A 26,193-nucleotide genomic window follows, 5' to 3' on the forward strand; every position below is an offset into this window, starting at 1 on the left:
TAATTTACCTCAATTAGGGGTAAATTAATAGTGTGTTACTCCCAGACAAATAAAATCTTCCCTTTAGAATAATATCCTTATAAAAATATGTTATCATCACCAGCATCAGGTACACATTTATGGCATTTATCGTAACTCTGTTAAAATTCTCACTAATTTGAGCATTGAATTGCCTTAGTAGGTACCAATCCTCCACCACAGTTCTTTGTTATGTTGAAAAGAAAAACCAACTAAAAGCATCTCAGAACAATTCGAACTAGTACACTTTCACTCTGTTCAGTTCTATGCGTTCCCAATGAGTCTTTTTACACAAGTTTAATATAGGTTTGGACTTTAGACTTAACAATGATTCACAAACAAGACAAGGCAAATAACCTTTGATTTTCAACAAGACTTTCATCGTCACATGTTCATGCTCTTCCCCTATCGTGCTTGACTGCCTAGGACTCTCCGACAAGGGAGAGAACAAAATAGTAAAAACAATTTCACTTTTTACAATATTCAAATAAATATTAGCATTAAAGTGTTTTAATTTATTAATCAAGTCCTAAAAAGATTTTTTTTCATAAGGTCCTAAAAATATTGTTTAAACAAATATAATATTTGAGAAGTTTAAAACGGCCAGCTCAATATTGACATGGAAATGGTGAATCCACATGAAGACATCTCATTTGTATTTTCAAAGGCACCATAACAGTTTCAAATGAAGGCACCAGAGCCTGCACCTTTGATAAATCCAAAAGCTCTCCAAGTGATATTTTTATATTATGCTATTTACACATTATTTGTTAATGTTGTAACGTATAGTCACGGGTTCCAAATCAAAATAAGTTTCTTAATTATTTTGATTCAACAACAACACCTTAATTGGTTTTATGTGATCCCCTTTCATGCTTAACAAATAAGTATTAACGTGCCCAGCAGGTCATGCGATTGTACAGGCGAAATTTCAAGCAACTAATGTGAGGAGGAGGAGGAGGAGGAGCAACAGTGAAAGCTTTAATTTTTAATTTACTATTTCCCTTCATTTTCGTTTGTACGTATGCAAGGTTAATTGGTAATTGATACTAAGAATTGGTGTCACAACAACGGTCACCGTTACAGTGCGCATGTGCTTTATCATGGAAGTAAAAGGAAATAGATCAATCAGCAAAGGAAAAAAGAGAAAGTACAAAATAAAATTCATATCCATTTATAAAATTAAGGATACGGTATTCACTGCTTTACAATGACAGAATTGGAAAAAGAAAAAAAGAAAAGCGGGACACATAAAAAAGGTCCTCTTAAGTCTTAAGACTTTAGAAATACATAAAACTTAATGTAATGATGTATGACTTTTAGAAATACATAAAAGTTAATGTAATGATGTATGACTTTGTACATGTACTTGGATCACACTTGATTTCCAAAGACACTCTTAAGCAGCAGATGGGGCACGGACGAACTTGACTTCACCAACCTCCATAAGTGCCGCAGTGAACTTATCCACATTGAGTGGATTGTTGTAGTCCAAAGTCTCATCCTCATATATATCCCACCACTTTTTCACTAACATCTTGATATCTTCTCTCTCCATATTCTCCTCCTTCCCAGTGTACCTCCAAGGCTTAGACCCCTGTCACACCAATTCAACCAAATTAAAATTTCTATCTTACTGTACACCAAAGTTTAAATTCCAGTTTCATTTCAATTAAAATTGAACACTCACAGCAGCACAGTAGTGAACCACTTTAACTTTGTCAAGCTCAACGTTCTCAGGGTGACGCCACAGCATGGCCAGCACAAGATTGTAGACATTAGGAATTGGCCTATATTTGTCCTTGAAGTACATGTTCAAAAAATCCTGCAATCCAATAATCCAACATAAATATACTCTTTACACCTTATAATATATTAATATTGTATAAGATTAATTAACTCAGTAATTAAATACCTGTTCAGCAAAGGAAGTGGGCTGGGTGACTTGGACTGTTTGAAGGAGGTCACGGTAAGTAGCCAAATTGGGCTCATACACAAACATGCCAGCATTGAAATAGAGAGGAGGTTTGGGCCCAAAGTGAGTGGGCCACTGAACCTTATGGGGGCACTGCTGGCAGTAACCGATCTGATATTGTTTAGTGTGGCCCCAAGTTGGCTCACAGAAACAGTCCATCACCGCATAGAAGTAGTTATCAGGCAAGTCAAACAAGTGGTCAATGTTGTCAAAAACTTGGATATCACCGTCTAGGTATATCATCTTGCTGTACTCCACAAACTGGTATATACAATAAAGAAAAATTGCACGTTAATTTAATTAAACTCCTCATCAAACACAAAGTAATGACATACATATTGTATATGCACACCTACTAAGATTGATCCAGAAAAATGGAAAGAGACAAAAAATAATGGGTTTGAATTCACCCATTTCCATTTATAATAAAGCTAACAAAACAAATTAACATTCGTGGATAAAAGAAAATATATATATATATATACACGTACCTCCCAAATACGTAGCTTGGAATAGTTGATGACGTAATATGCCATGGCAAACTGGGTTTGATTCTCTGGGGGGTACACGGGCTCAATCTCTCTAACAATGCAACCTTGGGAGGTGAGAATGTTGCGGTGATCTTGGGGAACATCGGGTAGCACTGCAACCACCAGAGGGTACATGCTCTTCACTTTTCTCAGACCTTTTGCCAAGCCAACGACACCTTTCACATAGTCACCGTTTCCGGCGAGGAAGGTGACGTAGGCACGACCATGATCGGTGGCGACCTTGGCTTGAGCGTCGGTGATGGTGGTTTTGACAGTGGTGATATTAGGAGCCATGATCTCAGTGATGATGAGTGAGTAGCGTTTGCTTGTTTGGTTGGGGAATAGAAAAAAAGAGGTTTCAAAAGAAAGAGGAGGAAGGGTTGTGGTCACAAGAGTAGGATTTGGGAAACAAAACACACTTTGAAAACAAACTTTTGTAAGGAAGATCTTTGTTGGTTTGTTGTTGTGATGGTCGGGGAAATGCTGTGGTTGCTTATATAGAGCTTCGGGGGGGTATTGTCGCCATTGCACTCTCAAGTAATCTAACGGTTAAGGAGATGGCTTTGGAATCCCACGGTGAGGGATAATGGATAATCTTTCCTTGATTAGTTAATTCGTTTCCACTCACGCGGTTGTAGATATAGTCTTTCACTGGTTAATTAATTAATTGAATAAACGATTAATTAATTTATATTATCTTTTTTGTAGACTTGTAACATTAGAACATTCCAGTGTTCCTTCAATGTGTTATACTAGTTGTAAGCTTGTAATAAAATCTTGATAGCGATAGACATGCAAGATATAGTTATAACTTATAAAAATCCTGTAGCATTTAAGTTTTGTTAACTGAACAATAAAATCTTCACATAAATATAAATATAGTAAACAATTGGCAACCACATTCTTATATCAAAATAATTATTTTGCAGTTATTTTTTATTTCATCTTAAATGGAAAATATAATAAAAAGACCTGAATCAAAATAATTAACGTTTGGGAACATGAATCAGAATCTTCCTCTTTTATATAAATACATAAAAGTATTTTTTGCCAATAAAAATATAATCTTCCTTTTTTAAAAAGAAAACATATGAATCATAGTGATTGACGGATGCATCATTTCGTTTTATGATACTCAAGGAAAAGAGATAGTTTTAAAAGAACCAATGTTATTATGCGTTACTTGTCACTATTAATAACGAGAATTATTTTCATTTGACATGATGTTTATATTTTATTAGATAATTTTATTTTTAAATTATTTATTAAATTTTATATTTTTCTTCTGATCTACATTAATTTTCTATTACTTTTATATTGTTAATTTTGTTTTATTTTATTATTTTTTATTAACTATATTTAACTTCAATTTTTTTATTATTTGAAACATTTAGAGAAACACGTTCCCCTAGTAAGTTCTAACGCATTTTCTTACTAATATTTATTCAAATATGTAGTATCAATAATTGCATTAGATATTTTTTTTCTCACTGCAACTCTTGAAGTTCGGTTGTGATCCCCTTTATTCTTACACTTAGGAGAAATAATAGAAAAATACCACTTAAGTGGACATATGAAGAATCGAGAAATTTGCAATTAAGCTTTGTTTCCTAACAAGAGACCAGAGAGGAAGAGACCTTAATAAAAACCTCTCAACATTGACCATAGGTTTTTTGGCAGAACAAATAATTGTTTTAAGTTTAAACCTCTATGTTTATGTTAATTTGGAGAGTTAAAAAAAAAAACAAAAGTAATTTCGAAACCAACTTCCAAAAATAAGGGAAAAGTAAAATGTAAGCTGACATGATAATTAAGAAGTGATGCATACAGATAACTAACTAATCACATATTTATGATCCTTCTTGACACTAATCAACCTCTCTCCAAGTTAATATTTCCATGTGGAAAAGCTACCTCAGTTGGTACATAAACGACAAAAAAGAAAGAATAGAATATCCGTTTTCAGGTTACCTGCCACCGCCCCCAATAGTGTATACTATCACCACCGACTGGGCCCTACGTTACTAAATCCTCTCCACGTCGACACTTACTAGACACGTGGCTTTCCAAGGTATTGCTCCCAAGTCTCTGAATTTTGGTGGGATCCATAAAATCCTTTGCGTGTGTAATGCGAGGTGGCGCTGTCTGGTGAAGAGAGAGCCACGTGGCGTTTTCTGGTTATGTTAGTTGGTCCAAAAACAATCTAATTTAATGAATTAATTCTAATTATAATTTTAGTACAGTATTTTATTTTATGTGAGACTTTTTATTTATTAAATAGAAAATATTATGAGGTTAGTAAAAAGATACATTTTTATAAATATGACATTACTCGATGGTGGTGTAAGACACTAAGATGCAGCAGCAACATGGAGAATAGTCGAATAGAATATTAAAGTGAAATATAACATTTTATATTTTTAGGATAACACTTTGGGCTTTGTTTTCAAACACCCACCATTTTAGATTTATAAATGAAAATGATGTCCATCTGAATGTTCAAAAGTGTTGTTGCCTTCAAAACTTCTTACAAAAGAAATTGACTGGCAGCAGCACGAAGGAAACATCCTCCATGAGAATATTCTCTAAAATTCCAGATTCTTTTTTTTTTCTTCATATTTTGGATCCTATATTTAGCTTTGAAGTCAAAGTAAAAATAAATCAATGAGAGCTGCAGCAAAACAAAGTGATTGACAGCTGTCACATTCTAATTGGATCAACTGAAGTTTCCCATAAAATCATTTGCATGCTTTAGCATCTGTCATTTATTTTTACACCTACTCTTAGACGATAGAAACATGATTTTAGTGTATATTTTGTCAAGAGAATCCTATTTCGGTAAACTGTTATTTTCAGAACAATTTTATTTTTGAAGCACATGGGGTTTAAGTAGCAAATGTGAATGTGAGAATAGCAATTCCCTCAGAGGGAGCTAGCAGAATCCACTATCTCCAGGCCCATCCATCTCCAATACTAGTTCAACTAAAGCCCAATCCAGCCCAAAACGCTTTTGGTATACCATTTGCATTTCCATTGAAAGAAAAAAAAAAAGTCCCCTAACTCTCCATAGTACAACTTGGTACTTACAATACAAAGGGAAAAGGTTTATGCGATTTTACTCACAAATATTTTATATTCATATAATTTGTGCTTTGGGAACAAATTTTGGTCTGAAAATCGTTGCTTTGCAGAGTATAAGATCTGGTATGCTCTTGCTCCCACGTCTCTGATTGATTACTTGCAAGCTTCATCTGCACTCATGGATCCCAACCAGGTAACTCAACATTTCTGCATAATTCTTAGATCTGGTTTAATCTAGTTTGTTTCGTTCAATTTGGTGCGTCGATTTGATTTTTGTTCCTTGGGGAAAAATCTAATCACACGCTTAATTTCCTCTGGTGATTCAGTAATGCCATTTATTTTCTGCTCGATTTTTCAATTTTTGCGCTGGATAGGATTTAATTAAATGATTGATCGTGCTATTGAATGTTGATTCCTTTCAGATTTAGGTGATTAATTAGATTTTCTTGTGTGTGTGGTGCAGCCCGTGGGTGAAAACTACGCCAATCCCAGGACTTGCTTCTTTCATGTCCTCTTCAAGGTTTTTTTTACCCAATTAATTGTGCTCTTTATCATGTCTATTTATGCAAGCCATTTTCACTTTATTAAGGCATACTTTTTTCTTTGTATCCTCTCTCAGGCTGCAGCCTTGGCATTTTACATTCTCTCGGCCCTCTTTATTGATAACTTTGTCATCATTTTCGTGGTGACCGTTCTTCTTGCCGCCCTTGATTTTTGGGTAGTGAAGAATGTGAGTGGGCGAATTTTAGTTGGATTGAGGTGGTGGAATGAAATTAATGATCTGGGTGAGAGTGTTTGGAAATTTGAATGTCTTGACCACGAGGTAGGTATTCAGTATTTTCCTTGTTTAGATCCGTTGCAGTGGTGTAATCTCTCTATCGTGTACTGTATCTGCTGAATCAGAACATAGCTTAAGAACTGGCTCTGAATTCTTTATTGATACGTGCTTGCATCTTATTCTTATATTGATTTTTTGCCCCTCCAGTCATTGGCTCGGATGAACAAGAAGGATTCATGGCTTTTCTGGTGGACCCTGTACCTTACGGTAAGATAGTATGATTGATTACTGCATGCAATGACATTCCAGTTTTCTCTTGGATCCTTACAGAGTTACAATCTAAATGTGGTTGTTCTAAGATCCAGTAATAGGGGCTTTATATAATATTATTGCTTGATCAGATTCAGTAACATGTGGCATGTGCTTCTTAGGAGTAATTAGTATGCTAGATAGGTTGTAATGCTCAGAATAAAGTAATGTGTTCTCCATAAAATTTGGGTTGGGATGGAGAATAACTCTGAATTAACATGGTATGGTTGTGTTGCTACTTGTAGTTAGTGTTTCTACTCTGTTTATTTAGGCTCTAGTGCTCCGTCTCTAAAGTTTATGAATTGCGATATTTTTTGCTTATTGTTCTTTAACCTTAGTTGTTAGTTTTTTTATTTTTTTTTGCTAGATTGTGCAGTTTTTTGTATTTTTGGTATATGTTATGCTTTTATTATAGCCACCATGCTTCCGCCTTAACCTGCTAGGCTGCTACACTATCTAGCATATTTTAATGGGCTTTTTTTGGCTTTCTTCCATGAACCACCATCTGCCATTAACCAACATTGCTTGTAGTTTTGATACAACCCGCTTTCCAAAAGATATAATGATAATTATGTTCAGCATAAGAAATGATATTTTTTTTTTTATTTGTATTGTTCTGCAGGCGGTTTTGTGGATACTGCTGGCAATATTCTCACTCATAAGGCTTCAAGCTGATTATCTCCTTGTTGTAGGAGTGTGTCTGACCCTCAGCATTGCAAATATTGTTGGTTTTACCAAATGCAAAAAAGGTCAGTAAGTTTATTGATAATATTCTTAAAATGTATGTTTCCCAATTCCCACTCTCCTAATATAGCAAAATTGTTTTAGGTTGGAGGAATTGTCTGCATATAGTAAGATACAAAATTTTTTGGTGCAAGACTTTTTTGTGGTTTATGATATACATATATGCCATCTTGAAGTTATGGAAACTATTCTTGTAGTGCCTGTTTTTCATCTCATTTTGAAAAATGCAAACTATAATTTGCAAAGTTGTTGACATATGAGGGTGACTGCTGACTACTTGATAACTCATGTTTAGAGTCCATCTTTTAACTGTTAAATAGCAATTTATGATCTTTTTGTCAATTCCCTGCTGGTGAAAGGGCTCCATTAGGCCTCAATATGAGTCATTTAATAACTGAATCATAGTTTCCTAGAGTTGGATTGTGATATTTGGTACAAAAATGCTTTGGAAGATGTTTTTATAGCTATAGAAATAATTGTAGGGGGAGTTGGTTAAGTAACAAGAAACACCATTTTGGAATGATAATGTACATAGTTTGTGAAAGGGAACAAACAACTCCTTGTAGTACTACCCTGTTTTGGTGGGATTAGAAACTCTTGGTATTGTTTTTATTTATTGTATCAATATTTTCCTACTTCCCATGAATACATGTTTCATTTCAAATAATTTGGATATTTGTGAAACATTAAACATGCATGCCTTAGGAGTTCTTTTCTATAAGGCTAGTTTTACTCCTCATCTTGAGAATAGTGGTTCCACGCTTGCTCTTCTCCTGTGTGTGCTCTTCCTACCCAACAGGAAGGATTTCTCTTCGTGCATGTTTTGAATATACCATTTTGTCTTTAATGGAGAAACTTGCGATGGCTAAAACTTATTGGTTGCCTTTTCAGATGCCAAGAAGCAGATTCAACAATTTGCCTCTCAGACAATTGCCTCTCGGTTCTCATCTACCTTACAGTCAGCATTCAGTGTTGTCTGATCGTCAAAGATGGAAATGCAAGTTGAACTGTTCAATTATTGAGATGCAGTGGAAGTTTGTACATGATTATTTCGGCCAGCATCGAATTGGATTTATCAAACTTGCATAGTTACTGATACAGCAAATGCAAAATTTTGTACTTTTTACATGAAATGGCTTGAATGAGACTTTGATGATCGAATTACTTAGTAAAACAGTTCTTTGTAGGTGTAAATCATGTTTTTTCTTGTATTCTTTTTACATCGATGGATTCGGATTTATATTCTGTATGTCAACAAATCTTTATGGCATATAATCAGAGGATATTGACTCATGGAAATTGAAGGATAATTATAAATTACGAAGTTGCATCGCACCGGTGACTGGTCACAAGAGAAATGCTTATTCCTCCGATTATATATGCAGAAAAAGTAGCCGCGAACCATATAAACGTTGACCCTTGTTAACACATTTTTTAACTTTTTTTGCCTTTTCAAACTTACCCCTTGTTTTCAAAAGACCCTCTTTCCCCGTTGAGTTTTTTTTTTTTTTTTTCCCATTAACGATTTGCCCCTTCCTTCTACCTCCTTCTCTGACTAGTGACCACCCCCGTTTTCACATTCTCCACCACCATCACCATCACATACTCTTTTTGAAGATGGCGGAAAGTGGCAAGTGATGGTATCTTGAAGTTGGTTCCAGCTTTCGTGCCTTGCTGATCTATCGTACCCAGTAGCGGCACCTGATCGAGCATACGTGAGTTTTAGGAAGGAGGTAGATGCGGCGGACGTGTTGCTGAGGGTGTTGTGGACGAATGAATGGCTGGTCATGTGAGAAAGGAATAAACTTGGAAATAAAATAAGTAAATATTTTACTATAATAGTGTGTTTGGATGGAACAATTCACTGGGAGAATTCATTTTTTCAAGGAATTTAAATGGTCATGTGAGAAAGGAATAAACTTGGAAATAAAATAAGTAAATATTTTACTATAATAGTGTGTTTGGATGGAACAATTCACTGGGAGAATTCATTTTTTCAAGAAATTTAAAATGATTCATGATAAAATAGCATGTTTGGATAGAATATTTGAAAAAAGATTTAATTTTTGATATTTTTATGAATCATTTTGATTGACTAAAACAATGGGATTTCAAATTCTCTCAAAAAATAAAGAATTTGAAATTCTTTTTTTTGGAGATGCTCACTTTAACTCACGTTTTTTCTCGCGACTCTTTCTTACTCAACACTCACAACTACGGGTGACCAAAGTTTTTACGGCCAAAATCGACATAAGTTGTTTTTCATTGACGTTGGCTGAGATTTTTTCAGTCAGAATTTTTTGTATGATGTCAACCAAAGCTATCTTTTGTCGATATCAGCCAAGATTTTTTTTAGATGATTTTGGTTAGGGTTATTTTCTCACTAACATGTCAGTCATGGGAATTTTTTGCTAACGTTGGTCAAGGATATTTTCTGACCGTTGTCGTCCAGATTTTTTCAGTTGATGTTGACCAATGATTTTTTTGGCCAACATTGGTTAGATTTTTTCTACTGACATCGATCATGACTAACTTTTGAATAGACACCTGTTAGGGTTTTTCAACCGACATCAGCTAGGTTTTTCCAGCCAACATCAACCAAAGCTATTTTTTAGTCAACATCAGTTAGGGTTATTTTTCAGCTGATGTTAGCTAGGGTGTTTTGGCTGATGTCAAAAAAATTTCATAACCGACGTCGGTTAGGATTTTTTTTGCTGACATCAACTAGGGTTTTCTACTAACATCAGTCAGAGCTATTTTTTAACCACATTAGCTAGGGTTTTTTGGTTGTTGTTGGCTAGGGTTTTTTCTACTAACACCAGCTAGGTATTTTTGACTGACATCAGGTATGATTATTTTTAGTCGACATTGACTAGGTTCTTTCAGCTGACATCCACTAGAGTTTTTTCAGTTGACATCGGTTAGAGCTATTTTTTAGTCAACATCAGCCAAGGCTATTTTATAGCCGATGTTGGCTACGGTTTTTTGTCTTACATTGATTAGGGCTATGTTTTAGCCAACTTAGACTATGGATTTTTCGGCCAACGTTGACCAATGATGTTTTTCAGCCAAGGTCGGGTGAGTTCTATTGGTCGACATCGACCAAACTATTTTTTAGTCGATGTTGGGTAGAGTTTTTTTGTCAACGCCTGCTAGGGTTTTTAAGGCTGATGTTGGTTAGTAAGGGCTATTTATTGACTGAAAAATCCCCAGAAGACATCGACCAAAAAATCTCAAGCTGACGTTGGCTAAAAATAGCCTTAGTCAATTTCGTTCGAAAAGGCCTTAGCCGGTGTCGGCCAAACAAACCCTAGATGATGTTAGTAAAAAAAACCTAGCCAACATCGGCAGAAAAATAGACTCAACCAATGCTAGCTGAAAAATAGCCCCAACTAACGTTAGCTGACAAATATTCCCGGCATACTTTGACAAAATAAAGCTTATTTGATGTCAACCGAAAAATAGCCTTGGTTGATGTCGGTTGAAAAACTTCACTAGTTGTGGTCAGACAAAACAGTCCTAGTTAAAATTATCAATATTTTATATTTTTAAATTATTAAAAATTGAAAAATATTTTTTAATTAATATTTTAAAATTAGATTGTGTTTGTTTTCTATAAAGTTTAATATTGAAATTTCATCTATTTAAAATATAAAATTGAAATTTTGCATATGGAGAAAATTGAATTGCCTTATCCAAACAAAGAATTTAAAATTGAAGAAATTTGAATTGATTTATCCAAACAAAGCATTTGAAAAATGAAGGAAATTAAAATCAAAGCAATTCAAATTCTAAGCATTTGAAATTTCCTAAAACTTTAAAATTCCTGATCCAAACACAAGGTAAAAGTATTGCCAAATGTCAAAATCTTATTGAGTAGGAGGATTTACGTGATTATGGAGGATATAACAACTCTCTTCCAAATTTTAATTAAGCTGTACATATATTCTGGTAAGCGAAACAATTGTGAACAGGAGAGTTGATATATATCCTCCCCCAACCTTAAATCAAATTTGGAAAGATTTAATACAAAAATAATAACCATCCGCTTGTTAAATTTAGAGGTAATTTCAAATAGGTTAAAATATATGTTTCGTCTCGAAATGTTCAAAATTTGTCTCTCTGGAATTTCGAGTATGTTTTTTTTTTCTCGCAAAATATAGATGTGTGATATCTTAGCTCGAATATAGGTTTGAAAAATCTGATCCTACGTGTCAATGGGTCAACATGTCAACTAGAACTTGTCACATGTCAAGTTCTTGATGGTTATCTTTTTGGTGCTCGGTGAATGCGAGGTTGGTGTCGTTTTTAGTGCCTTTTAGTCTCATTTAATGTCGTTTTGACTATGAACCCCCTCTCTAGTTAGTGATTGTTTACCCTTTCGAAATTTGAGTAATTCTTCATAGAAAGACACTGTGAGAAGGCACATCGTCCGTTATTGGAGTACTCAAAGGTGGTGGTGGTCGGAACTCGAAGTAGGTGGTGGTTCAAACTCGAATGTGATTGTCGTCCCAAATAGGAAGATAATTTTATTTAACTCTTTGACTTTTTCATTATGTGTATTTTGTGTTTGGTCATGGTTATGGTTTCGCTTGGGGCTGAGTTATTCAATGGTGTTATTCGTGATTAGGGTTTGTTTGGGTTCAAAGTGGGTAATGTTTAGTTTCATTTGGGCTTGAAGTGAGTTTGGTTTGTGTTCATGATTGGTGGGATGGGAATGTTGACACAAATGCGAACTGAGTTACGTTTTTTTGTGGGTTTGATTTGGGTTATGGTAGTTGGGGATTTGATATTTTCGAATTGGATTAGGGATTTTGGTCATTGTTGACTGATTTGTGTTTGATTTTTCATCAGGTATGGAGTTTTCAGTTGATATTCACTCCATGGGCTCATGGGTTGTGAACCCAACATTAAAACGGGAGGGGAAAAGGAGAATGGCTATCAAGACTTGGATATTGATACATGGTCATTCCTTGAAGTTGTCGACCTAATACACGATCTTGAGTATTTTGATATTGGTGGGCTTAAAATGTGGTGGAAAGGGGTTGATGTTGATTATGAAACCTAAAGAGATTTGTCCAATGATTAAGACGTTGTGGATTTGGCAAGGTATGCTTTGAGTCATAAGTGTGAAGTTAATATTTATGTGGTGTTTAGGTGAATGATTATGAAGAAGTTACTGGGGATGAAGTTACCAGGGGTGAGGAGTTGTTTAATGGCCAACAAATTGTAAAGTTTGACCATGGTGTAGATTTTGTTTGATTGGGACAGTGTTATGGCATTTGATGACAACGATGAGTCATCCAAGAAGCAAAAGGAGCCTAGAGTGAAAAACAAAGTAAGCCACAAAGGAAAACATAAGGCTTTTGGATATGAAGATCTTTCTATTGAAAATCTTGGTCAATGTGATGAAGACCCAAATGGGATGGATTATGACAGTGTGATTGACCCACACCATGAGGAACCTAATCCAAATTTTAGAGAGATGCATGATTTGGAGATTGGCTATGAAACTGTAGAGTGATGTTGAATATAAGGATGATACTACAAAGCTTGGAAAAAAGTTTCCAATGTTTAGGAAAGAAACTATGTCCAAGGCCTTCACGTGGACACTAGGAATGTAGTTCACTTTTTTGCAAAATTTTAAGGAAGGCATGATGGAGTATTCTGTCTTGAATGGATATCAAGTCAGTTTCCCAAAAAATGACCATACAAGGGGTTGTGTGTAAGACAAAGGAGTGTTCATTCACAACATATGTATCTAGGGTTGGTGAGACCACTACCTTTCAATTGAAAACACTAAAATCGACCCACACACGTGCCAGAGTTTTTTAGGATAAAAATGTCAGTCCAAAGTGGGTTGCAAAGGTGCTACTTGACAAGTTCAAAACATCTGAAAAGGTTCACAATATGAAAGCATGCATTTAGTACTTACTCCAAGTGTGATGTTGTCATGAACAACATGTGTGAGTATTTTAATAGTGTAATTATGCTTGCTAGAGATAAGCCAATAATAGCTACGCTAGATTGGGTTATGACTTATTTGATGTCTAGATTTAATGTTATGAAGGAAAGGTTGGAAAAAATTCAAGGTAAAATAATGCCAAGACCTATGAAAAGGTTAGACTAGGAATTAAAAAAGCCAAAAATTGGTTTGTTGAATGTGTTGGAAACATGTTGTATGAGGTCACACACACATTGTTTACTGAAAATTTCATTTGTAAATCTAGCATCTAGGACTTGTTCTTGTAACTTGTGGACATTGGTAGACATACCTTGTAGGCATGTTGTTTATGCTATACAAAAAAAAAAAAAAAGAGAAACCAGAAGACTATGTTCATGCCTATTACCATAGAAACCTATGCTAAGTGCTACCGTCACACAATAAGTCCTATAAATGGTGAAGATAGATTGCCAAAGGATATTGTTGATCTAATTCTGCCTTCAATCTACAAAGTTGGGCTTGAAAGACCAAAAATATTAAGAAGAAGAGAGCCAGTTAAGATCCAAGACCAACTAAACTGAGAAGAGAAAATACAAAAAAAAATGCAAGAGATGCCAAAATTATGGACATACCACTCGAACTTGCAAAGAGTGACCTGTGGCAGTTGCTGGATCTGAAATTCCAACAGTAGGAAACAATGTTGTAGCTACTAGACCTGAGATACAAGCTACTGGATACGAAATTCCAACAGTATGAAACAATGGTGCAGATGTTGGATTTGAGGTGGGAGGACTTGGATCTATAATTCCTGCATGAAACAATGATGCAACAACTGTTGAACCTGAAATTCCAATGCAAACATCTCAAGTTGGGATAGCTAACTCGAGTAGGAGTAAGTATACAAAAAAGCAACCAAAACCGAAACAAAAGGTAAAAGTTACTTCCTACACTTTGTTCTACTTGTGTAAGAGTTGTATTCTAAACATGTCTACTTATGCAGGAAAAGGAGAAGACATGTTCTGCCTCAAGCATGAAGGACATCGACAAAGAAAAGGATTTCCTTGAAAATTGTACTCCAGCAGAATTGCTAATAAAGATTGTGAATCAAAAGATGGTGAACCAAAAGAAGAACAAAGAAGGACAAAGGAATGAGGTGTTTATTTCTGTATCAAAACATGTGAAAGAGAATAAGTTGGGTGTCGATGTGTGGTGGACAATACTAATTAGAGTTTCTTGGATGTATTTGCTGAGTGGGTGAGATTTTTTTGGTTCAATTAAACAATGAGAATCTTCTATGTAGTCTTTTTATGGAATCCAAAGTACCAAACATTGTCTGTTACTACTTTTTTTACTAGACAATGGTTATATTATTATGTGATTATTAAAGACTACCCTTATCAATATTAAACTTTATTTTCTATATTTTACATAAAATTTGTTGTTTCATTCAATACATGAATGAATGCTATTAAATTGTGTTTAGGTAAAGGAGTTTGGAGTCTTTTTTATAGGGAATGCTTTACTCAACTATTTAAAAATGATGTATGTAAAATTAAATTAATACCATGTTAAACTAAAGTATTTACAGGGACTTTTTGTAGGGAATGTTTTACTCAAGCATTTAAAAATGATGTATACCATGCTAAATTAAAGTATTTATAGGGACTCTTTACCGGGAATGCTTTACTAAAGTAATTAAAAATGAAGTATTTAAAAATAAAGTATGTAAAACTCCATTAATGACCAAAAAATGAAGTAAACAACTTGTTCACTACTAACAACAACATCACCTTAACCCATTACATTCAACAGTTACATTTCAATAGAAAAATGAAAATCTATGCCTGTAACATGAATAAACACATCACCAAAACACTCATTAAAAAATACACATTCCTTCTTTTACCAACAACTTTCTTCTGCAATTTAATAATCTTCCTTTGAGCCTCCTCTAACTATTGCTCCAATTGTTGGTATGTCCTATGAAATGTGTCTTGGCTTAGATCAGCAACAACCACTTGCCTTCCATCAACATTTGCTCCTCTAACATTGACAAGGCCCTTAGTCCTATGAAAAAAGTTGCAGGAACTTGGACTCTATATCCATCAACAAATTAGGATCATGAAGAACATAAAAAGGGGACATGGAGAACATAAAAATGCATCAAGTATAGCACTTACACCCAATTTTGACATCTCAAAAAACGCCTTTTGGCGTTGTTGGTGCTCCTTGAAGTCAGCAACAACATGAGTAATTTGCACGGGCACTCGTTAATCGTCGCAGATGAAGATGCCAAGGAACTTGGAGCACCCCATCACCTACGGGCTCTAGAAACTCCAAATTTGTATGTTGGTGGGTTGTAGGTGGCAGGTGGAAGATGAAAGTCGCAGTTTGGAGGTGGAAGAGAAAGGTTGAAGTTGGGAGAAAGAAGATGAAGGGGAAGGTTGAAGAAGATGAAGGCGGCGACGAAGCCTTTGTTCAAATAAAATGTCCAAAAAAAATTAACACTTAGGATCGAATCTTCCAAACTTACATCCAAACCAAAATATCATACATTTACATTTTACAAGGATGAAAAATAGACTCAAAATTTCACAGTGACAGATTTCAAACATTTTAATATTTATATGAACGAAAAACATATTTTAAGCTTTCAAATAACGTATTGCAAAAATCCATGTGTGACACTATGTTTCAATATCTTTAATTAGGAGGATCTGTTTATCCATTTTGATGGTGCCGGATATTTTTCAAAACCTGTAATTTATTTTGCAGATTATTTTCACTTTTAACAAATATTATATTTTTGTCAAATAAAAAGAAAAAAAAATAAAGATACATTTGAGAATTAGATTTCGGAAGGAATCGGAGATGAGAAAATATTTTTTTTGAAAAATAGTCATATAATGTTTATAAAAGTAAGTAAAAGATTAAAATATTAAATTAATGTTAATATATCATTTTTAAAAATAAAATTAACAAATTTGAGAAAATTTTTAAAAAATAATTTGTCCTCTATTTTTACTTTTTCAAAACTCTATTCAAATGTACTCGTTAGCACTGTTTGCTACAACTTCTATTTACTTTTAAAAAAATATTTTTCAAATGGAAACAATGAAAAAAGAATTGAGGAAGAGAGAAATATGCTAGCAATAGGACAACTTCTATTTACTTTTTGTAAAAGAAATAGATTTTCTAAAAAAAACTTTTTTTTCGCAATTATTTTTTGTAAGTTTAAATAAATTAAAATTTTAAAAATAATTTGAAGAACATATCAATAATTAAGCCTTTAAACAAATCGACCCTAATCCTAAATAAACAAATAAATAAAAACTGGCCCTAGATTAATGTGAAACTAGTAGTTTATTGGATATCCATGTCAGCAGGTAAGTTTGGCAGCTTCTTCTGGTTGGAATCATTGCGAAGATGACACATTGTCTATTGTTTGATAATCCCTTCAACGCACTACGACCCTTTCCTTGCCTTCTACTTCCGATTTCGAGTGATGCTGCAGTGCATATTTCTCGTGTCAGATGCCGGGTATGATAAATAAATGCAACTTTGTATTGTTCTTTTCATTTCTTAGTGGAATTATTGAATTTGATTGCAATTTGAGTTTTTGATTTCATATGAAGAGAGGTAATGTTAGAGAAACAGCTCACGGGGCACCGCGTGGATCGCTCCATCTGTGCCTGGTTCTGGGAACAAGCCATTTCACTAGGCGACTCCTTCAAGGTTTCTTTTTTATTTTAGTTTCCACAACCTCTTTTATTTCTTTCAGATTTTTCTTTTTTAATTTCATTTCATTCAGTGTATGACTATTTTATAAAACTTATTTAATTTTTAGCAACAACCGGTGATTGCTTCTCCTACGCATTATATTTTCCAAGTTTTTCGTGATGGAATCACTTTTTTGGGCTGCACGCAAGTTGAAATGCCACCCTTGATGGCCATTGAGGTATATCTGAAGCCAAATAAACGCCTGAATGCTACCCTTTTTATTTATTAACTATTAGTTTTCTCTTAACTTTCTGATTTTTAGTTCCTTTGTAGGGTAGCCAATGTCCTCAATGATTATTTTGGGGCCTTAAACGAGGACATAATTAAAGACAACTTTGTCATTGTGTACGAGGTACTTGTCTCTAGTACTAACCTCTACCCTGTTGCTCTTTGTTGAGTAAATGGAAACTAATCACTTTACTTTGTTATTGTAGCTGTTGGATGAGATGATAGACAATGGCTTCCCCTTAACTACAGAACCTAGTATCCTGCGAGAAATGATTACTCCGCCGAATATGGTTGACAAAGCCTTGAGCATCGTCACTGGTAGCAGTTCAAATGTGAGTGATACCCTTCCTGGGGCTGCAGCATCTTGTGTTCCCTGGAGAACGGCAGAGCCAAAGTACTCCAACAATGAAGTCTATGTAGACCTTGTTGAAGAAATGGATGCAATTATAAACAGGTCTATATGCTCATTCTCCTTCATCATTTCTTAAAATGACAGTGATAAAATTACTAGTGTTTTTGCCTTTTGGTTATCATGGTCTTATTAGCTACAATGTTTTGGTGAATGGGATATTACTAACTCTTGGAAGCTTGAACTTGGAACTTTTTTGTAGAACATAGAAATTATTACAGATTGTGTTGTGAGACCGCTCTTTAATAGGTTTTATCTTATGGAGAATTTCGTTCTTTCTTTGTAGTCACAGCTAAAGGGTTTTATTCATTCAGGGACGGGGGTTTGGTGAAATGTGAGATCTATGGTGAAGTCCAAGTAAATTCCCGGATCTCAGGTTTTCCTGATTTAACCCTTTCATTTACAAATCCTTCCATCCTCAATGATGTGAGGTTCCATCCCTGTGTTCGTTTTCGGCCTTGGGAGTCTCATCAAATTCTTTCCTTTGTGCCTCCTGATGGACAATTTAAGCTTATGAGTTACAGGTACAATATCCACTTTTTTGTTGTCTGAATCAGGATTTGAAAATGAAACTAGAACGCTAGAAGCCTTGTTTCTTTTGGCTGTGATTTATCATGAACCAAAAATCTGTTTGTAGAAAGTCAGTATTGGATAAAGTTGTAATTCTGAATGTTGAGTTCTCTGTTTACATTAAACTTGTATTCCTACTTTGTGTTCTCTCATTAATTCAAGCACTTCACTTTTCAGAGTTAGAAAGTTGAAGAGCACCCCAATATATGTAAAGCCGCAGTTAACTTCAGATGGTGGGATATGCCGTGTTAGTGTATTGGCTGGAATAAGAAATGATCCTGGAAAGACAATTGATTCGGTTACTGTTCAGTTTCAGCTCCCTCCTTTCATCTTATCAGCTGATCTTACTTCAAATCATGGAACAGTGAACATCCTTGCTAAACAGGTGCTTAATTTGCACGAGTATCATGCTTCTAGTGAGTAGTTTTTCACTGTTTCTGCATAGAGACAATTTTATGTCCTCTATGGAAGCAATTAAAATCATCAAAGATAAGTTTCTATGCTCCATTATTTTTGCTATATATTTTAATTTTTCATTTATATCTTGTTATACCAGACTTGCATATGGTCCATTGGTCGAATCCCAAAAGACAAAACCCCTTCCTTGTCTGGAACATTAGTGATTGAAACTGGATTGGAGCGCCTTCATGTCTTCCCTACATTTCAAGTGGGTTTTAGGATTATGGGTGTCGCCCTGTCTGGTCTGCAAATAGATAAACTGGATCTGAAGACTGTACCATACCGATTTTACAAAGGTTTTCGAGCTCTTACTCGGGCCGGAGAATTTGAAGTAAGATCATAATTTCAGATCTACCTACCATAAGTCATATGTATAGTGTGGATATGAAATTTTCTTGGCTGTAATAACATTGTGTGGTTTCTTTTGTATCATTATAAGATGATTATGTTTTATTCTGGTCATGAGTTATTCTTTGATGAACCTTACCATGGTTATCTGACTGAATCTCGTGACTATCAATGGAGTTATTCTTTGATGAACCTTACCGTTACCACTATCAAGTGGAGCAAACCTCTGCATTCCTATTCAAATAGTACTGTGTAATTTGTTCCAGCAGCCATGATGGCATGTAGTATGTCAAAGCTTTGTTGAGATATACAAAATATTCATGCTCTTAATTTAATCTTATCTATCTATTTGCTTATACATTTGGAATAAATAGCTGTTATGATAAATAGTATAATCTCATAATAATAAATTGGTAGACGTGTATAGTAATATTGTTTGTGCTTCAAGCTTTAAGACTTGACTTTGGATGAAGATTGAAGAGGATATAGTACATATAAAATACTTAAGTATAAGTATCATTTAAATCTTGAGAAAATATTAAATTTGTTAAATAGTATGAAGTATATAAATTTATCAAAGTTTAATTTTTCACCATTTAATTTTAATTAATTATTTTTTACTTGTTTTATTAGTATGTGGCAATAATTTATGTGATTAAGTTTTTATTCGAATATTTTTCATCTTATTAGCTGTTGTTTTTTTTACATAATTTAGAACTTCTCGATTCTTGCCACTGTATTTTTTGAACAAAAGCTTAATTACCGAATTGCACTTCAAGCTCAAAATCCATTATATATATATATATATATATATATATATATATATATATATATATAACTCAAGCTCAAAATCTTTCATCAAGGGACGCAGTAGATCCAAGAATCATCGGGAACTGATAGTTGACACTTGACACTTTTTCTAACACTTTTTTCAATGTGGTGACATTATTTTATTTTGACGTAAGTGGCAACATGATTCTAACACGTATCATAATTTAGCATTGTGATAGACAAATTTTACAGACAAAAAAGTAATTTAGCATTGTGATGGACAAATTTTTAAAAGAATATGGATAAAACATGTTTTCGTCCTTTAAAATATTTTGAAATTTAATTTTAGTTCTTAAAGAAATTTAATAAGTATTTTTTTATCTTTTACATTTTAATAGTAATTTTTGACGGGAGATTAAAGTTAATTTATTTTTGGCAAGTATAAAAGCTAAAAAAAATATATTAATTGTTTTATAAAGCTTAAAATTAAATGATGAAATATTTTGAAGACTACAACTATATTTTTATTTGAAAAATATTAATTACATATAAAAAAATAAATAAAATAAAAGATTAGAAAAAAAAAAAAAAGATAAGACCAAACACTTGGTTGAACACTAGTGGACAGTGGTAAACCAAACATGCAGTTGTGGCAGAGGCACGTTGAGACACCCAAAATGTAATGGACTTCACTTCTTTTCCGCCTGACTCTTATTAATGTCCTATCCAACTTTTTCGGGTAACGCACGTGTTGTGTATGTATTTTTTCAATATTAATTTTAGAAAAAAGAATGTACAGTATTTTAGATGATTTTTATACTGTTTGCAACATTTATATAATTAATATTGATTTTTAATACCATTTTTATTATATAAATAATTTAAATAACACACTACTTTAACTAACTTGCATAATAGATAATATTATCTAAATTCCATTCATATATTGTAAAATTCAAATTAAAAGTGATATATACGCTTAATATTAGTATTTGTTTTGAGTATTAGACTCTATTTAATTAGAGGAAAGAAAGTAAAAAGATAGGAAGAAAAAGTTACAAATTAAAATGATGAAAAATCATAAAGAAAGAAAAATTTGAACTTTTTATTCTAAAAGTATTTTGTTTCTTCTTTTTCTTTCCAGTTTTAACTAAACAAAAACTCTAATGTTATTTGTGTGTTTTCCTTCCATTTTGTGTTTTTTTTATCCAAACTCAATTTAAATTAAATTCACTTAATAAAATTAAATAAGAGTTTAATTAAAATACATGTAAATATTTTTATTGATTTTTATAATAATTATATTAAAAATCATATAAAAGGATAAAAATTGAAATGTTTAATTGTTAATTTGGTCTTTGTACTTGTTTCTCCTTTATGTTTTGATCCTCCAAGTAAAATTGCAAGTTTTTGGATTAGCAATTTTTTTGGTTGTCACTACTGTCAGTTGTCTTCAAACTTGTTAACTTTGACCACTGTATCACTATTATATATATATTTTTTTCTAGTTGTGTAAAATCGTCAGAAGATTTTTGGTAGTTGCGTTAAGGTAGTTTCTACGGCAGAAAACACAGAAGAGAAATCATTAATATGTCCATAATTGTTGCATTCTCAAATTGCCTCTAACATGTCTTGACAATTGATATGTAGCTAGTTTAATTGAATTGCTAACACAACTAGAAAAAAATTGAATTGCTAAAAGAAACTCTCTTTATTTTTTACATTGTTGGGTTCTCTAATGATTAAGATAAGTTGATAACTGTACATGTATTATTATCACTGTTTCTTGAATCATATTCATCTAATGCAACTACTATTGACATGATTTCAAGTACATTAAGTTAGAAAATAACTAATGCTAAATTAGTTTTTTTTTAACTCCAATTTATTATTAGATTTAATTTAATTTTCTAATTTATTTTGAGTTTAATTTGATTGTTTAATTTTAAACCGTTGTAAAAATATGATTTCTTATCATTTAAACAAAAGAAACAAATTTAACTAAAAAAATTAAAGGATAAATTAAAACAATAGAAAAACTAATTTAACCAATAACTAACAAATTATATTAAATTTTTACATAATAAGATCAAAACATTATTATACTATAGATAGATAGATATCCAATTAGTACCTTTAAAAAAATCTAATTAGTAATTAAACCAAAATAAAATCTTCTAAAACTAACGTATGGAATCTATGGATAAGATTTGTAATGATTGTAATATACTTCACGTTCTGAGAAGAAAAGGTATGAAAGATTTCTGTGTTCCCCGGCGGCAGCAGCGCCCCCTTCAATCCACATGAAACAACCACTCAACCTAAACCTTCTCATTCTCACCAACATCACACTTTTGTGTCTATGATATACTAACAGTAATTTCCTTAGATTTCTTCTCTGTTTTCACTCCCATTGCCTTTTCACGATGAACACAATTACCCTTATTCGCAACCGCGCCATTAATTCCGCTCGCAGGATTCTCACCGGTTCTAGAACTTCATTGTTTTTCGGGTCCACTCCTGCAAAATCTGACCACACTCTTTCCATTGCTAACAATTCGCTGAAACCTCGTTTCAATCATGACCGCGCCAATCACCACCCTTTTCAAATTCATCGCACAAAGGGTATTGATGTTGCTCAGAAAGTTTTTGGCTTACCCTCTTCGAATTTCGCCCCTCCATCTATGCATTTTAGTTTGAGCACATCGAGCAGGGACGTTTCCACCTTCAAGGTTCGAAATTTCTCGACCTCTGTTGAGACCCGCGTCAAGGACAACAACAATTTTGAGAGGATTTACGTACAGGGTGGCATGAACAATGTGAAACCATTGGTGGTGGAAAGTGTTCATAAGGAGGATGAGAGGGATTTGGGTGGTGATGTGAATGTGAGTGTGGGAAAGACTAAAGGGGAGGAGGACTCAGAGGTGGAAAAAGAAGCATGGAAGTTGTTGCAGGGTGCTGTTGTGACTTATTGTGGCAACCCTGTGGGAACTATGGCTGCAAATGATCCTGGGGACAAGATACCCTTGAATTATGATCAGGTCTTTATTAGGGATTTTATACCTTCAGCACTTGCTTTCTTGCTTAGAGGAGAAAGTGAGATTGTCAAGAACTTTCTTCTTCACACCTTGCAATTGCAGGTAATTTATTTACCCCCTTTTAGAGTCACTTGAACCCATTTACTGGATGAATGAGAAATGTTAGCAACAGATTCTTTAACATATTGTAGTTTTCAATAAATTTTAACAATAGTGTAGAGAATGTGTAAGAAAGAGTGTGTTGCTAGCACTCGTCTTGGATATTTAATTAAGAGTTAAGAGTTAGCAACGTAACAATTACAGTGGATGCTAATGATCAATTGTAAATCTGAGGGTTAAATGCTAAAAGAAAGTGTATTTATTGTCATGATTAAATGTTAATTCAATGTTCTGTCTGTACTTGATTGATCCTGAAAGAAAGTGTAATTGTGAATACAAAAATCATTGAGCGTTTTTAAAACTTTGTTTAATATTGATTACCTTTTTTCTTAAAAGAGTTGGGAGAAAACGGTGGACTGCTACAGTCCAGGGCAGGGCTTGATGCCTGCAAGTTTCAAAGTTAGAACTGTTGCTCTTGATGAAGATAACCATGAAGAAGTTTTAGATCCTGATTTTGGGGAATCAGCTATTGGTCGTGTTGCACCTGTAGATTCAGGTTAGTAGTTAACTATTTGACAGTTTCTTATAATATGCCTATAGGAAGAATGAATGAATGATGTTGAAAATTGCTAATGAGATGTAAACCATGAGCATTCTCAAAAGAAAATTATTTGAGTAGCATAACTAAATGACTCTCCTCTACTGTTTCCATTTTGTTTCCTTGATAGGATTGTGGTGGATCATCCTCTTGCGGGCTTATGGGAAGCTCACTGGTGACTGCAGCTTGCAAGAAAGGGCGGATGTTCAAACAGGCTTAAAAATGATCCTTAACTTGTGTTTAACAGATGGGTTTGATATGTTTCCTTCTCTGTTAGTCACTGATGGGTCTTGCATGATAGACAGGCGGATGGGAATTCATGGTCACCCCCTTGAGATCCAAGTGAGTGTAACTATGTAATGCTTTTCATTCTTATCTTATTGGTATTGGGTACTAAATATGGATTTGGAAATTATGCTATTTGTGGTATGTTCTATTTAAAATTGAATGATGCTCTATATTACTAAGTTGCAATTGTCTTAGTCTATACTTAAATCAGTATATGCTCCTGTTTTATTTGATGAATGCTATTTTCATGTATATGAAACAAGTGACATTAATCTATGTTTGTTAAACATGAGATAAAACTCTGCATTCAGGTAATCTGGTTTCTGCATTCTACCTCTATTTTTTCACTTATTATTCCTCCATTTATCTGTGGTAAGTTTTACTTTACAGGCATTATTTTACTCAGCTCTTCGCTGCTCACGTGAGATGCTTGTTGCAACTGATGGAACCAATAATCTTATTAGAGCCATTAACAACAGACTCAGTGCACTGTCATTTCACATTAGAGAATATTATTGGGTGGATATGAAAAAGATGAATGAAATATACAGGTATAAAACTGAAGAGTACTCCACAGATGCCATCAACAAATTCAACATCTACCCAGAACAAATTCCATTGTGGTTAATGGATTGGATTCCTGAAGAAGGTGGGTATCTGATTGGGAATTTGCAGCCAGCTCACATGGACTTCCGGTTTTTCTCACTTGGAAATCTTTGGTCTATTGTCTCATCATTGGGCACCCCAAGACAGAACCAGGCTATTTTAAATCTGATAGAAGCAAAATGGGATGATCTTGTGGGCCATATGCCTCTTAAGATATGTTATCCTGCCTTGGATAATGAAGAGTGGCGCATAGTTACTGGTTGTGACCCAAAGAATACGTAAGTTCTTACCATAATTTTTCTTTCTGTTGTTTGTGTATTTGAGAACTTTGATTTTTTTTATACGGAGTACATTTGATGAATTTATGTTGTATAATTTGTTTGTCTTTGTAGTCAGAATTTCTTCTACTGAGTGCATCTTAACTGAAACAACATGCTTAACTTTTGCAGCCCTTGGTCATATCACAATGGTGGATCTTGGCCAACCCTTCTGTGGCAGGTAAATTTTTCCTGATGGCAATGTGTGTGTTTTAAGGTCAGGTCAGATATATTGTTGGCTATCTACTCTGTCCTGTCTTACTACCTCAACTGAGTCTGGTGACTCTGATTGATGGGAATAAGACACATGGGAGAGAATCAGAGAACTTACCAGAAACTCATTCTATTATACTGCAGAAAATTGGAAATTAAAACCATATACTGCAGAACCTGAAGAGAGAAAAAAAAGATCAGGAGAGATTATTTTCTTGGGTTGTTAATCAGGAGAGAAAATGTTTAAAATGAAACAATTTTTTTTTTTTTTGCCAATTTTGTTACTGAGACCTTGCATATCAACTGCCAAGTCATGAAATGTTGCTTTAATTTCTGATGCATTTTCCTTGTCCATCATCTTTCAGTTCACACTGGCATGCATCAAAATGGGGAGAATTGAACTTGCCCAGAAAGCAGTTGCTTTGGCTGAGAAAAGACTGCCAGTTGATTCTTGGCCTGAATACTATGATACACGTACTGGAAAATTTATCGGAAAACAAGCCCGAATGTATCAAACATGGACCATAGCTGGTTTCCTTACATCCAAGATGCTTTTGAAGAATCCTGAGATGGCATCCATGTTATTCTGGGAGGAGGATTACGAGCTTCTTGACATATGTGTTTGTGGACTTAGCAAGAGTGGCAGGAAAAGGTGTTCCCGTGGTGCCGCAAGGTCTCAAATTCTTGTATGACGAATTCCTAGAGTAGTGTACATTCATAGCCAGGGGGATCATATATTTATATTGTGCGTTTGGTAGGTTATAGAAAAAGTTAAATTGGAAAATAAACACCTTCTCCATTGCTGTAATTATGGTTAAGAAGGCTTTCCTTTGTTCTGGGAGGGCAATTCTCACTTTTTTTTTTAACAATTAGGGGATAGAGATTTAAAAGTATGAGCTCTTGTGTGTATATGCACAAATATTCACATTGATTTATCTCATTATACAGTTGCTCCTTTGCAGCATTTTATAATGAGTTTCCTTGTGAGCGTACCTAAACTATTATTATTTTACATCGTTCTGCTCTGTGTCTTTGACTTCACTTTCTCATCACTGATGCGGAGATTAAAGGACATTATAAATCATAATAC

At 34.0% G+C, this 26,193-nt stretch overlaps 4 protein-coding genes across 6 annotated transcripts; 3 read left to right on the forward strand and 1 right to left on the reverse strand.

Moving 5' to 3' along the window:
- Positions 1–1,169: 1,169 nt before the first annotated feature.
- LOC114369532 (galactinol synthase 2-like) lies at positions 1,170–3,004 on the reverse strand. 2 transcript variants are annotated; one of them, XR_003657656.1, is made up of 5 exons: positions 2,485–3,004; positions 1,934–2,254; positions 1,709–1,843; positions 1,368–1,615; positions 1,174–1,328 (listed from the first exon to the last, which is right to left on the reverse strand). XR_003657656.1 is itself a non-coding variant. In XM_028326763.1 (4 exons), the coding sequence occupies exons 1-4, from the start codon at positions 2,815–2,817 to the stop codon at positions 1,418–1,420; spliced, it is 987 nt and encodes a 328-aa protein (XP_028182564.1). In that variant the 5' UTR covers positions 2,818–3,004; the 3' UTR covers positions 1,170–1,417. The 2 variants fall into 2 exon arrangements, 1 of the variants encoding a protein (XP_028182564.1); XM_028326763.1 differs by having other exon boundaries at positions 1,170–1,615.
- Positions 3,005–5,474: 2,470 nt separating this feature from the next.
- LOC114369561 (Golgi apparatus membrane protein-like protein ECHIDNA) lies at positions 5,475–8,752 on the forward strand. Of its 2 annotated transcripts, XM_028326790.1 has the most exons (7): positions 5,475–5,626; positions 5,715–5,797; positions 6,068–6,124; positions 6,224–6,427; positions 6,590–6,649; positions 7,314–7,440; positions 8,327–8,752. In XM_028326790.1, the coding sequence occupies exons 2-7, from the start codon at positions 5,783–5,785 to the stop codon at positions 8,413–8,415; spliced, it is 552 nt and encodes a 183-aa protein (XP_028182591.1). In that variant the 5' UTR covers positions 5,475–5,626; positions 5,715–5,782; the 3' UTR covers positions 8,416–8,752. The 2 variants fall into 2 exon arrangements, with proteins under 2 accessions (XP_028182591.1, XP_028182590.1); XM_028326789.1 differs by having other exon boundaries at positions 5,595–5,797.
- Positions 8,753–16,771: 8,019 nt separating this feature from the next.
- On the forward strand, positions 16,772–19,503 carry LOC114369668 (AP-3 complex subunit mu-like). Its single transcript, XM_028326908.1, has 8 exons — positions 16,772–16,919; positions 17,015–17,114; positions 17,227–17,337; positions 17,422–17,511; positions 17,594–17,841; positions 18,111–18,320; positions 18,544–18,751; positions 18,923–19,503. Exons 1-8 carry the CDS (start codon positions 16,885–16,887, stop codon positions 19,166–19,168), a joined length of 1,248 nt encoding a protein of 415 aa, XP_028182709.1. The 5' UTR covers positions 16,772–16,884; the 3' UTR covers positions 19,169–19,503.
- A 2,659-nt stretch (positions 19,504–22,162) lies between these two features.
- On the forward strand, positions 22,163–26,115 carry LOC114371986 (alkaline/neutral invertase A, mitochondrial-like). Its single transcript, XM_028329344.1, has 6 exons — positions 22,163–23,084; positions 23,478–23,637; positions 23,810–24,021; positions 24,358–24,851; positions 25,023–25,071; positions 25,469–26,115. The coding sequence occupies exons 1-6, from the start codon at positions 22,371–22,373 to the stop codon at positions 25,793–25,795; spliced, it is 1,956 nt and encodes a 651-aa protein (XP_028185145.1). The 5' UTR covers positions 22,163–22,370; the 3' UTR covers positions 25,796–26,115.
- Positions 26,116–26,193: the final 78 nt, after the last annotated feature.

The sequence above is a fragment of the Glycine soja genome, chromosome 10 (genome assembly GCF_004193775.1).
Source record: "Glycine soja cultivar W05 chromosome 10, ASM419377v2, whole genome shotgun sequence".
Lineage (NCBI taxonomy): Eukaryota > Viridiplantae > Streptophyta > Magnoliopsida > Fabales > Fabaceae > Glycine > Glycine soja.

Bases quoted from the DNA above. Each gene is read 5' to 3' on its own strand.
- LOC114369532 (XM_028326763.1), bottom strand. From the start codon at position 2,817: ATGGCTCCTAATATCACCACTGTCAAAACCACCATCACCGACGCTCAA. The intron at 1,844-1,933 runs GTATTTAATTAC...ATTGGATTGCAG, and splicing joins CCACTTCCTTTGCTGAACAG to GATTTTTTGAACATGTACTT. The intron at 1,616-1,708 runs GTGAGTGTTCAA...TTGGTGTGACAG, and splicing joins TGGTTCACTACTGTGCTGCT to GGGTCTAAGCCTTGGAGGTA.
- LOC114369561 (XM_028326790.1), top strand. The intron at 6,650-7,313 runs GTAAGATAGTAT...ATTGTTCTGCAG, and splicing joins GGTGGACCCTGTACCTTACG to GCGGTTTTGTGGATACTGCT. The intron at 7,441-8,326 runs GTCAGTAAGTTT...TTGCCTTTTCAG, and splicing joins TTTTACCAAATGCAAAAAAG to ATGCCAAGAAGCAGATTCAA.
- LOC114369668 (XM_028326908.1), top strand. From the start codon at position 16,885: ATGCTGCAGTGCATATTTCTCGTGTCAGATGCCGG. The intron at 16,920-17,014 runs GTATGATAAATA...TTTCATATGAAG, and splicing joins TTTCTCGTGTCAGATGCCGG to AGAGGTAATGTTAGAGAAAC. The intron at 17,338-17,421 runs GTATATCTGAAG...TCTGATTTTTAG, and splicing joins CACCCTTGATGGCCATTGAG to TTCCTTTGTAGGGTAGCCAA.
- LOC114371986 (XM_028329344.1), top strand. From the start codon at position 22,371: ATGAACACAATTACCCTTATTCGCAACCGCGCCATTAATTCCGCTCGC. The intron at 24,852-25,022 runs GTAAGTTCTTAC...TAACTTTTGCAG, and splicing joins GGTTGTGACCCAAAGAATAC to CCCTTGGTCATATCACAATG. The intron at 25,072-25,468 runs GTAAATTTTTCC...ATCATCTTTCAG, and splicing joins GGCCAACCCTTCTGTGGCAG to TTCACACTGGCATGCATCAA.